The sequence below is a fragment of the Phacochoerus africanus genome, chromosome 2 (genome assembly GCF_016906955.1).
Source record: "Phacochoerus africanus isolate WHEZ1 chromosome 2, ROS_Pafr_v1, whole genome shotgun sequence".
Classification (NCBI taxonomy): Eukaryota; Metazoa; Chordata; class Mammalia; order Artiodactyla; family Suidae; genus Phacochoerus; species Phacochoerus africanus.
The window spans coordinates 29,795,223-29,808,606 of NC_062545.1; the positions used below are offsets into that span (position 1 = coordinate 29,795,223).

The following is a 13,384-nucleotide window of genomic DNA, read 5'->3' on the forward strand; positions in this document are numbered from 1 at the left end:
GAGACTGATGGAAGTCTCTTTTTCAATATTCAGTTCATTGCCCAAGAATTGGCTCAGCTGAGGCACTGAACACATGCCTGAGACAGGCATCATTGTGGATGTTGGATTTTTTTAGGTGCGCTCTTGACAGCTCAGACTGAGCGCTTAACCTAGTGCTTTGTGCAGCTGTGTCATCTTCTTCTTGGCAAGATCTACCACCCTCTGTAACAGCGGGATCAGCTCATTCTCATCTGAGAAGTCCCACCAAATCATCCCAAGAGGCCATCATAAGGATGCCAGGTGGGGAGGGGAAGAAAGGGGTTTCAGAGGTGATGAAGTGGAGATGGAAGTAGATCAAGAAGGCTGCTGCTAATACCCTCAAAGACAATGAACGTGTCCCTTCTCCCACCTCCTCCTCACGGCTGCTAGAGCAAAAGCACCATAAGGAACCCTGGGCTTCACCCCTGCCCACATCAAACATCCAGAGCAGGAAGGGTCCTGGGGATTGGCCTGCAGCATAGGTTATTTATCTTCAGCAGAGTAGACGTACCCACTTTTATCTTGTATTTGCCCAAGGGCAGGTCATTACAAAGGCTGCACCAGAATTATGCAGCTGTCATTCTACTCAGAGCCAGATACCCAGTCTTGCAAAGCCCAAGGCATGGTTACCTGAGCTTTGCCCTGGTCTCCAAGGATATAATCTTTAAGAACCTGAAGGTCTTTGGAGGCACAGAGTGAAAGGGAGGGACCTGGAATATTACTTTAGAATTCCCTGTTAGTTAGAACAATAATAACCATGTTCCTTGGTTATAGTTATCTTCCACACCCTAAAGTAACCCTGGAGAAAGTAATTAAGAAAAAAAAATGTGTTTCTAGGCTGCTCCTATCATTTAATTATTTTTCTTACTTTGCAAATGTACTCTGAGCAGGTGTTTTCTCCACAGAGCGTGATCTTATCCTGAGAGGTACCTTTTCAGAGACACAGATGACTGCTCTGTGATTCTGGCACAGGCAGCCCACGGGGTTGCTGCCCCCCCTCCCCCTCCCCCAGGCCTCCTCTGGGGTGGGGTGAGGCAGCTGGTCTGTATCTAAACACTGGTTTTGCGACACAAAAGTAGCAGCTAGCAGTGCACCAGGGCTGGAGCAGCCCCTAAGCCCTTCCCCCAGAATCACAGGTGCTTATACTCTACACAGACATTCATTCATTAGCGAATATTTATTGAGCCGCCACCAAGAGAGCGCCGACATGAAAAAGCATGAGTTCCTGAGGCTACCTGGGCTCAGTGCCACCTCCGCTGCCACTTATGAAATTTGGGATTTTGGCAGATCATGAAAGCCTTAAGTCTCAGTTTCTTCTTCTATAAAAGAGGGAGAGTGGAGTTCCCATTGTGGCTCAGTGGGTAAAGAGCCCAACAAGTATCTGTGAGGATGCAGGTTTGATCCCTGGCCTCAGTGGGCTGAGGATCTGGCGTTGCCAAGAGCTGCAGCGTAGGGCGGGGATGCGGCTTGGATCTAGCATTGCTGTGGCTGTGGTGTAGGCCAGCAGCTGCAGCTCCAAATCAACCCCTAGCCTGGGAACCTCCCTATGCCATGGGTACGGCCCTAAAAAGACAAAAATAATCATAATAATAAAAATAAAAGAGAGAGAGTGATATTAGTTCCTATCTGGTAGGAATTTAGTGCAGATCAATTGAGATAAGGTTTATAAAGGGCTCAGCCGCTTTTGAGAACTTGGAGCTATGAGGCAAACTGGACTTGATAGGCTGTGAGCAGGAGAGACGTTAATTGACTTCTCTCCTGCCCTTTCTCATCCCATCAGGCAGGTCCTATGATGTTCTGTGTCACTCTTGGATAATAAATGGCTCTCTGATCAGTTGTGCCAAGAAGAGTCTCCTCTCAGAAAGTCAAAGGTTTGGTCTGGTATAATAATCAAATCTGGAGCTCCATTTAATTTAGAGCTTTTCTTTGCTCAGCTTGCCGCAGGCCAGGGAGTCTGAGTGGGAAGAGGTGGGGGAGCCAGCCTCCTTCCTCCCCCCCCCCCTCCCCCCCCCCCCCCCCCGCCCCGCTTGGTAGCCTGCTGCTCAGTAGCTCTGATGTTGGATTTCTACAAGGTCAGGAGCAAAGGCAATTGCAGGAAAGGAACCCAGAGGGAAGCAGGTAGAGCCAGGCTCCGGCACTAAGGCTCTGTGTTTGGCAGAGCCCCAAAGCTGCCTCTCTTGTTCTGGGCAGGTGCTCCCAGCCACTGCCCCTCCCACATGTATTTCTCAGGCCAGTGTCACCTGCTGGCCCTCAAGGTCCCTCCCCCTACTTCCTCGGACCACTGGCAAGCTCTCTCCCGAATCTGAATCTTTTGTCACTTGGTTGGAGGTGAGGAGAAACACAGCCCTCTTCCCTCCTCGGGTAAGAAGACGAGACCCTGCTCTCTAGCCCCCAGTCACGCAGAGGGCAGTGAGCTGGGCCTCAGCTTCACCGGGGGGCGGGGTGTGTGTGTGATCATTTTGCTGCCCCCCACCCACTGTTCCCTTTCTTCCAGTGCCCTGGCTGGTGTTGAGCGAGATCTTTCCTGCTGGAATTCGAGGACGAGCCATGGCTCTAACTTCCAGCATGAACTGGGCTATCAATCTCCTCATCTCTCTGACGTTTTTGACCGTGACTGGTAAGAACTTGTTTTCCTCTAACACCTTTTGTGCTCTTAGGACAAATGCTAGGGAAGCCTTCACATTCCCCTGAAAAACATATTTGGTATTTCCTTTTTTTTTCTGCAGCATGTGGAGGTTCCCAGGCTAGGGGTCGAATCGGAGCTGCAGCCACCGGCCTACGCCAGAGCCACAGCAACGCGGGATCCGAGCCGCGTCTGCAACCTACACCACAGCTCAGGGCAACACCAGATCCTTAACCCACTGAGCAAGGCCAGGGATCGAACCCGCAACCTCATGGTTCCTAGTCAGATTCATCAACCACTGAGCCACAACGAGAACTCCCATATTTGGTATTTTCAAACACACTAAAAAATAAAGAGAATGGCCATGAACCTGATGGACTGACCCCCCAGTTTAAGCAGTTAGTCCTAATTTATGTATGACCCCCACCTGCCCTGCCCCCCAAATTATTTTGAGTTATATCCCAGACATGTCATTTTATCTTTCAAATTTCATCAGTGACCACTAAAAGATAAGACATTTAAACATGTAACAACAATATAATTGTCACACTTAAAAACACTGAATAATAATCCTGTCACTTTTTTTATCTTTAAAATTTCATCAGTGACCACTAAAAGATAAGACATTTAAACACTATAATGACAGTATCACTGTCACACCTAAAAACACTGAGTGATAATCCCATGGTATCAAGTATCCGGTCTGTGTCCACATCCTTCCCATTGTCTTACAATTAGTTTTTACTTCATTTGAATCACAATCCAAATACCTAATGTACAATTGATTGATATGTCTTATAATTTGTAGGTTTCATCCCCATTTCTCCTCTCCCCACACTTGATATATTTTTTTTATTTTAGGTTTTTTTTTTGGCTGGCCTGCGGCCTATGGAATTCCAGGGCCAGATCTGAGCCACAGTTGTGACCTACAGTGCCACCAAATCCTTAACCTTAACTTAAGGCAATTGTGCCAGACCAGGGATAGAACCTGCATCCCAGCGCTCCAGAGACGCCGCCAATCCCATTGCGCCACAGCAGGAACTCCCACACTTTATATTTTTAATGAAGAAACTCAGTCATTTGTCTTATAGAGTTTTCCCTGGGGTGGATTTGCCGATTGTAGTCACATCGTATGACCCTCTATCCTTTATGTTTTCTATAAACTGCTGGTTAGATGTAGAAGCTGGAAAAGATGAAGATGTTCTTGTTTGTTTGGTTGCAAAGTCCTTCCCAGTTGGATGTGTGTCCTGCCACTGAGGGGGTGGGGCCGGGGGCGGGGCTGTTCTGTCTGTCTGGCTCCCACTTCTTCAAGCCTGCATCCTTTGAGGATCAGAGCCCCAATCCATTATTTTCATTTCATCATTTCTGCTAAATTTTTATCAGCAATACTTCTCTAAGGAGAAATTTGTTCTCAGTTATTTGCCTGCCCTGAAGTATGAATCATATAGGAAACCAAGATTGATATTTGAAACTTTCTCTTTATTTTTTAGTTTTCAAACTAGTGAAGTGGTTCCCTAGCATCCTCCAAAACTGACCATTGAGTTTTCTTCCATAAATATATATATATTTGGAATATATATATATATATATATATATTTCCATATATATATATGGAAGTTTATATAATGTAAAGATAAGATGCACATTTTCAGAAGTGGATGTATACTCAAAAAAGTATCTATCTATATATAGTAACTCTGAATCTTGTTGACCACTTTTTTTTGAGTACATACTTTGGAAATTAACTTTTAGAGTTATTAAGCATGGTTTGGGCTTCTACATAAAATTTTCAAATGTTTATGTACCATATTTTGGAAATAGCCCAAGATGAAAAGAAACAAAGAAACTGGTCATTTGCACCAACCACACCTCTCTCAGATCATACTTACAGACCTATTCTCTTCACTTTTACACACACACACACATGCACGTACACCAACACACACACACATGCACGCACACACATACACACCCTTACCTGCTATTTGTGTGGAGAAAGAGAAAGATAAAAGAGAGAATGGAAAAGATGAGGGAAGAATAAAGATGGCAAAAATCTCTAGGAACGGAGTTCCCATTGTGGTTTAGCGGTAACGAACTCGACTAGTATCCATGAGGATTCAGGTTCCATCCCTGGCCTTGCTCAGTGGGTTAAGGATCTGGCGTTGCTGTGAGCTGTGGTGTGGGTTGCAGACATGGCTCATATCCCTCATTGTTTTGGCTGTGGTGTAGGCTGGCTGCTACAGCTCCAATTTGACACCTTGCCTGGAAACTTCCATATGCTGCAGGTATGGCCCTTAAAAAAAAAAAAAAAAAAACTCCAGGAAGCATAGCCCATATAGCAGCTGAGCTGATGATAATTCAGAAGTGCTGCATGAGCTTTTACAGCAAATGGGGGGAAAGTCTATGCAATAAAACAAATCCTGGAATGATCTAAAACCTCTAGCTGATATTTCATTGGACTGTGTTTGAAATTCTCTGCTTTTTTTCAAAAATCAATTTTCCAAGTAAAAGATATAAGGATTCTGCCTGGCAATAAGCCCTTGGACACCAACTTTTAGCACAGTCTCAGCCGTGTCCATAAAAGCAGAGTGTTCTGGAGATACAGACATACTCTGCCATGGTCATAATAGAGCTGCAGTCCTGCGCTCAGCTCTGAGTGAAGTGTGTTAAGAGGGTTGCAGTGTGTCCACCGACGGAGAACAACCTGGATGACGTGGGCATGTGACCTCCCATCTCTGAAGCATTGTTTCGGGAGCTGGGTGTGCTTGACTTGGACAAGACGATGCTCAGGAAGGGATGGAGGAGGCTTCATATGTTTGTGCGGCTGTTGTGAAGGGAGGGGGAGGACTGATCCAGAGGACAAAGATGAATCTCTGAACCCAAGCTCCCAGAAGGTAGACGTGGGCTTAGGAACGAGTGAGGACTACATCTTAGACAGGGCTGGCTCACAGCGCAGTAGCCATCTTTGTTTTTGGGGGTTTTGGGGTTTTTTTTTTAGGGCCACACCCACAGCATATGGAAGTTCCCAGGCTAGCAGTCAAATTGGAGCTGCAGCTGACAGCCTACATCACAGCCACAGCAACACCAGATAGAACTACATCAGTGACCTACGCCATAGCTTTTGGTCGTACTGGATCCTTAACCCACTGAGCGAGTCCAGGGATCAAGCCTGCATCCTCAGGCTAGTGCGGTGCTAGTTGGGTTCTAAACCCACTGCGCCACAACGGGAACTCCCACAGTGCCTGTCTTTGAGAAGTCATGAGCTCCCTGTTACTGAAAATGCTCAAAGAGCACAGGGGATGAGTACAATAAGATGATGTTTTGATTCTCTTCACTTTTGTTTTCTGGTTGTATGTCCTAGAGACGGAAGACGACCAATTTTATAAACACTTTAGTAAGCACTCACTTGGGCAAAACCCCGTGCCAGCAGCAAGAGTGGCACAGAGCGAGCTGACTTTAATTAAAATTGCCAGAAAGGCTGCAGGGCTGTTCCTTCTTCCTGCTTCTCCCCACTTCAGCACAGCTGACCTACGAATGGTTAATATGCGTGGATCCTTCCACTCTGCACTAAGCATACTGCCTAACTGCCTAACTGCTCCATGCGTGTTCCCAACAGATCAGTCGTGATGTGTGGCTGCTACTGGCTATTTGCACTGTTTTTGTCTGTGGCTGGTCTGACCCTGTGTTCAAAAAAGGCCTCCTCACTGTTCCAGGCCATTCTGGACTTTCTGATGGGCCCAGGGTAGCACATTACAAGGGCAGATGCAAATGCCCTGGGGGCCACCTCTCACCAGCTAGCATACCTTGACCTTGGTCAGTAACTACAAAGGGGCTGGACCTCTGACTTGAAACTGAGCTGGCAGATGAGATCCACCAAAACCTGGAGGATCCTGCTTCTTGCCGATGCCTCTTAGCAAATTAATGCCTTTTATTCAAACCACTATCACTGTTTTTTCCCTCTGAATCTAAGAAGCAGCATTACAGATACACTGCCAGCTACTAAAATGATGAAAAACTGTCAACATGAAATGATTTATTCAAATCTGAGTAGAGAAGGGGAAGCTCATTCCAGGAAGAGTCCATCTGTATAAAGATGTCTTTAAAAATATCTACCAAATAGAAACCAAATGACTACAGCCGTGATTCCCAAGAGAGGAACGTGGAGCGTGAGGAGAGAGAAGGTGGTTGACCTTCCGATTTCTGAGTTTCTGTATTGTGTGAGGTTCTTAACTCCCACCCCAACCAATGAGCATGTCAATTACCATTTTGAACACAAAAAGCATGTCCATCAAGAAGAGAGCTTGGTGTTTAAATGGTGATACTTCTAAGACCGTTATTTATTTTGCCAGAGGAAGCTAGGGTAGTTTGGGAAAATGAAACTTTCAGGGCTGGCTATATTTTTAATTTGTGATTGTTATTTCAAAATTAACATGTTTGAAAATGTGTATAGCTTCATATATGCTCTAAGAAGAAGCTGTCCATAAATGGGATCAAAGCAACACGAAACATCTCTAACCAATTTCCTTTGTCCTCTCTAGATCTCATTGGCCTGCCATGGGTGTGCTTTATTTATACAATCATGAGTCTAGCAGCTCTGGTTTTTGTGCTTGTGTTTATTCCCGAGACAAAGGGATGCTCTTTGGAACAAATATCAATGGAACTAGCAAAAGAGTGAGTATTTTCTTCATTGCTCTCTGAGCAGTACTCTTGGGTCAAAAATTCAGCTTTTATCTACAATGAAATAATAGTAATATCTGAAATTATTTTAAGATATTCCCTTTGGTAGGGAACCACGTCTCCAAGCATAATTCCAGTTTCTCTGCTGTGGGTTAATAAGTGGGACAAGATGATGGAGTAGAAGGACTTAAGCTCACCCTCTCTTATGAAAACACCAAATTACAACCGACAAACAACCATCAGTAAAACAGCCTGGAAACTACCAGGTTCTCTGCTGTGCATTTAAGTTGGGTGACTCAGCGAAGGAATTAGAATAACCAGTGCTTTCCAACAAGGGAACCCTTCAGAGATCTTTTCAGTGATGATTGAAGAACCCCTCCCATCTCCCTGGCTGTCTTACACAGGAAGAATTTTTTTTTTATATAATTTATTTTTTTTCCCACTGTACAGCAAGGGGATCAAGTTATCCTTACATGTATACATTCCCCCCCCACCCTTTGTTCTGTTGCAATATGAGTATCTAGACATAGTTCTCAATGCTACTCAGCAGGATCTCCTTGTAAATCTATTCTAAGTTGTGTCTGATAAGCCCAAGTTCCCGATTCCTCCCACTCCCTCCCTCTCCCATCAGGCAGCCACAAGTCTATTTTCCAAGTCCATGATTTTCTTTTCTGTGGAGATGTTCATTTGTGCTGAATATTAGATTCCAGTTATAAGTGATATCATATGGTATTTGTCTTTGTCTTTCTGACTCATTTCAAATTTTTACTTAGGGTTTCAGGTTGGTCCTGGCCCATCATGCTTGCCCTATGCTAGAGCCATGGGCTTCAGCCTTCCACCTCTTCTACACTTTGTAGGTCTTTTTAAGCCCCAAACATATAAGGTTCAGATAATCTGGATAACTCTTGGGCTTACATGTCTACAATTCTTCCAAATACGGCACAAAGTACATTAAGATGGAGCGTTTCTTAATGTGAATAGCTAATTAAAATAATGGTTAAATAAAATTCACGTGGAGGTGTTCCTGTTGTGGCTCAGTGGTAATGAACCCCACTAGCATCCAGAAGGATGAGGGTTCAACCCCTGGCCCCGATCAGTGGGTTAAGGATCCAGTGTTGCCGAGAGCTGTGGTGTAGGTTACTGATGTGGTTCTCTCTGGCATGGCTGTGGCTGTGGTGTAGGCTGGCGGCTGCAGCTTCAATTAGACCCCTAGCCTGGGATCTTCCATATGCCATGGGAGTGGCCCTAAAAGGACAAAAAAAAAAAAAAAAGAAAATTCACATGGAGAGATGGCTACAACAGTCTAACTTAGCAGTAAGTGGGTTACAGAAAACTCCCCTTTCCTTTAGTAGCAGAACTCGCAGCTCTGACTTGAAACTGGCTGGGGGAGGAGACCAGGTATGTGGCCAGGAATGAACTTATTACTCTGCCTAGGATTAAAGCATCCCACTAGACAATGTAGAGATAACTTGTTCTTGGGTTTTAATATAAGGGACAGAAACAACATATTTACAGTTTGTGACTTTCTTCTAAAAATACTTTCACTAGAGGAGTTCCTATCATGGCACAGCGGAAACCAATCTGACCAGGAACCATGAGGTTGCAGGTTTGATCCCTGGCCTTGCTCAGTGGGTTGAGGATCGGTGTTGCTGTGAGCTGTGGTGTAGATCGCAGACACCGCTTGGATCCTGCATTGCCGTGGCTTTGGCCTGGGCCAGTGGCTACAGCTCTGATTCGACCCCTAGCCTGGGAACCTCCATATGCCACGGGTGCGGCCCTCAAAAGACAAAAAGACAAAAAAATTAAAAAAAAAAAAACTTTCCTAGAGAGAAACGTATGAGGTCACAGAAATAGTGGGCACAGTGATTCTTCGGCTTTTGATTGAAGGAAGAAGAAACTTGACAGGTAAATTGATGGGAGGTGTATGTGCACAAATACACAGACGGAGCTGTTAATCCTGGTTTTATCAGGGTATAGAGTATGCAGGAGTGTGGAAAAGTTTTACTTTGTACCTTATATACTTTAAAATGGTTTGCATTGTAAAGATATTTCACGTTAGCAGAAAACACTTTTCTCTTAATTCAAGGTAAGTATCACCCAGAGGGCTAATTTTTTGACACAGAAGAGGCCCTATTTTTAAAACCTTCAATGAAAATGAATATTATGCATTTACAAAGAAAAATATAATCCTCATGAAAGCTGGCTCCCTCCCTTTGGCCTGCACAAGTTGAAGTCAAATAATAGGATTTCTTGGTGAGCACAGAATCTAAACAAGACAATTAATTGCACATGCACGATTCAAATAATGGATAGCCTCAGGCCTTGATAACTCAGCGCCATTCAAATAGCGGATAGCCTCAGACCTTGATAATTCATCTTTAACTAGAAACCTGTCTGACCAACTCATGCTTTTTCCAGATTTGAGATGCCAGGACATGAGGATGCCACATCTGTGGGTGACCCTTCATTTCTCATCCTTCCCCAGAGCTTGTTTCACATCAGTGGTCTATTTAGGTATAAAACAGGCTCCCCCAGAGTAGTGGCTTGGAATACACTGTTTACTATTTTCTGTGATTCTTTGGTTTGGTTGGGTGGTGCCTCTGCTCCTTTCACCTGGGCTACAAACCTGTCACTCATGTGCCTACAACATCAGCGTGAGGTGTAGCTGGACCGGAAGCTCCAAGGGAGCCTCACAGAGATGGATGACAGTAGGTGATACAGCGGGGAACTTCAGTTCTCTTCAGGTGGCCTCTTCCTCCAGGAGGCCATGGTGGCTTCACCCCCTGTCAGACCTGGTAGTGGAGGCTGACACTGCATTCAGCTCTTTGAGAGGTTTCCACACTGGAAGTCACACGTCCACATCGTTTCCATCCCTTTCTATCGTCGGTACAAGTCCTAAGGCCAGCCCAGATTCAAGGAGTTTAGACATTGACCTAATGTCTTTATTTGATTTTATTTTTTGTCTTCTTTTTTTAAGGGCCACACCTGCAGCACATGAAAGTTCAGAGCCATAGCCACCAGCCTATGCCACCGCCACAGCAACACAAAATCTGAGCCGCATTTGCAACCTACACCACCACTTGTGGCAACACCAAATCCTTAACCCACTGAGCAAGGTCAGGGATAGAACCCACATCCTCATGGACACTGGTCAGGTTTGTAACCCACTGAGCCACAGCCAGAACTCCCAAAGGTTTTTTTAAACCCATTTAATCTACCATACTTACTCTTTCTTGAAATTCTTTTACCTCCTAAGGAACGTTTTTTCCCCTGGGTTTTCTCCTACCTCTTACTTCCTTATTTCTCCTTCTCTTCCTACATGTAGTTATCTTTGCAGATTTAGTTCTACCTCCTTATGCCCAAGGATCTTCAAAGCCTTGAGTCACCCTAGCTCCGGATAGCATTCCTTTCTCCTAAATCTTTAAGAATTTCTAGTCCCATTTTTTTCTTTTCTATTGCCTCAGCTAAAACTCTTGCGGTTTCACTTCCTTAAGGAGGTTATAGAGTTTTAGTTTCCAAGAATGGTCTCTGCCCATTCTCCTTATGTAATCTCTACAGTGCCTAGCCTTAAAACTGATTCCTAGCAGAAGATTAAAAAATATTCACTGTTCAGTTGCGGTCAGTCCAGTGCTGAATTCATTGTGTGTGGGGATTAGATCATGAATAACCGTATAAATCACAATAGGTTTTGATCTTTATGGGTCATAGGATGTGATTTAATCTGTGATCTAACAATCTGTGCAATGGGAGGAGGAAGGGGTATGTGTTCAGAAAAGGGAGACATGTTGGTTCTACCATCATACCACTCCCTTTCTCCCCCTCTCACTTCATGAATTATTCATTCTGCTCTTTGTTGACCATCTACTGTGGACCAGACACTGTACTGGGCAGGAACCGAAGATATAGGGAACAGAGGACCCATAGTTTCTTTGCTTTAAGAGGCAGGAGAGAAAACAGAGCATTGCAATGCACTGTGTTGGCAAGTACAAAGGAAGGTCGCACGTGTTAGAGGAATTCATCTATGAAATTTTCCTGAAGGAGGTTCTCTCCAAGCTGAATTTTGAAGCAGTTATCTAGGCAAAGAGAACTGCATGGGGGTCAGAAGAGGAATCACACAGCAGAGGTCAGTTGCCTAACTAGAGTGGTATGAAGAGGACAGGTTCTGGGTCGGGGATCAAGAGATGAGCCCAGATCAAAGGGAGGGAGAGAGTAGTCAAGAGGAGTTTTGTCCATCCTGGTAAAAAATTGGATTTTTACCCTTAAGGCAGTAGGGCATTTTTTTTTAATTAAAAAAAAAATTTTTTTTTCCTTTTTATGGATGCACCTGGAAGTTCCCGAGCCAGGGGTCAAATAGGAGCTGCAACTGCAAGCCTACACCACAGCCACAGCTACACGGGAGCTGCATCTGTGCTGTCCCTTGCAGCCACATCTATGAGGGAGCATGTGGCAACACTGGATCCTTAACCCACTGAACAGGGCCAGGGACGAAACCCACATCCTTATGCATACTACCTGGGTTCTTAATCCACTGAACCACAACAGGAACTCCAGTAGGTCATGTTTAAAACAACAGAGTGGGGTGGGGGTGGGGAGTGACCAGATTTTTGAAGGAGGAGCTGGCAAAATATGGCAAATGGAGAGCGTAGACACAGAGTGATGGAAACCTAGGAAGAGCCTGTGGGGGGAATCGGATGGGAAACCTGGGGCTGGCGGGGTGTAGGGATGCAACCTGCACAACTGGGAGCTAAGACTGGAAGAAACAGTTCTCTAGCTTGGAGAACTAATCCAGTAGACAATGGGGACAGTCAATGAAGTAAGACCTGGAGGAGGGGAAAGTGCAGGTTTGGGAAGCGGGAGTCTGGTGGGAGGTTGGATTGGGACAACACTGAGTTCACTGAGTTAGTTTGTACAGACAGAATGTGAGGCACCTGTGGAGCGTGCAAATGAAGAAGAAAGGAGGCAAATGTACATTGGAAGCTGGGGTTAAGGGGAAATATCTATATTGGGGATAATTTGGTCCTCAACGTGGAGGTGCATAAGCAGATCCATCTTGCAGAACCTAAGCTTTTTGAAAGTCCTGCTTAAGAAAAATAATACAAACCATGAATGCAAGGTGAGGCATGAGTATACGGGTCTTGGAAGGGGCTGTGCAGGTGAGGGGCCCTGGGTCTTAAGTTTCACTGGATTTTTGGAAATCCACCTTGGGTATATGCACTTTTGAGCCGCCCGTATCCTAGCTGGGGGAAAGAATTCCTTTAAAAATAAAGGTTTGTTAAAAATTTTGTGAGTTGTACTAACTAATAAATTGAAGCAGGGAAAAAGCAGTCATGAATTAATTGAACAAAACCAAGGGCCTCTCCTATTATCACTCCTTTTGCACTTTTTCAAAAAAGTCTAACCTGAAAGCAGAATGTTCTCAATGAGTTAAGGTTAAGAAGATTTTTGATTTTTTTGTTTTTCATATGGAGCTGTCAGGATGCATTAAATTTCAGGGCAAATGAAAATCTGAAGCCAAACCTAAGAAAAGCCTATCTTCCCATCCGATGGACCTCCAGAATAAGGCATTTTCTAAGAGCATAATTATTCGGAGGGGGGGTATGTAAAACTCCTTATAGTATATATTCATTCAGAATTCAAGGTGGGGAAGGAATCTGTCTAAATTAGCAAACTCTGAATTATGAAATGTTTTCGAAAGAATCACATTCCTGTTACTTTTGAGTAACTTAAATCTAGACCCTTTCCAAGTTTTTTTTTTAAGTTTTATTGAAGTATAGTTGATTTACAATGTTGTGATAATTTCTGCTATACAACAAAGAGATGCAGTTATACATATACCCACATCCATTCTTTTTCAGATTCTCCAGGGAAGTTTTAAATTGCAAATTAGGAGAGAGCCACAAACCAAATACTACTCACCTCCAGATAGACTCCACAAGTCAACACGAGGCTGGTGGAGGAGAATAAGTATAGATAAGGGCATTGGTGCAAATTATGAAAGATGAGATGGCAAAACAATTCTGCCAATTTATTTGTAGCAGCAGCAGCAGTATGGGCTAAGGATACATT

The 13,384-nt window shown here is 44.4% G+C and overlaps 1 protein-coding gene across 3 annotated transcripts in view; it reads left to right on the forward strand.

Moving 5' to 3' along the window:
• Positions 1-13,384, forward strand: part of SLC2A12 (solute carrier family 2 member 12) — a 63,910-nt gene that overhangs the window by 40,352 nt on the left and 10,174 nt on the right. For all 3 annotated transcript variants that reach the window (XM_047758336.1, XM_047758320.1, XM_047758329.1), the window contains exons 3-4: positions 2,513-2,635; positions 7,180-7,312. In XM_047758336.1, coding sequence (XP_047614292.1) covers positions 2,513-2,635; positions 7,180-7,312 — 256 coding nt within the window. The remainder of the gene's footprint in view (positions 1-2,512; positions 2,636-7,179; positions 7,313-13,384) is intronic.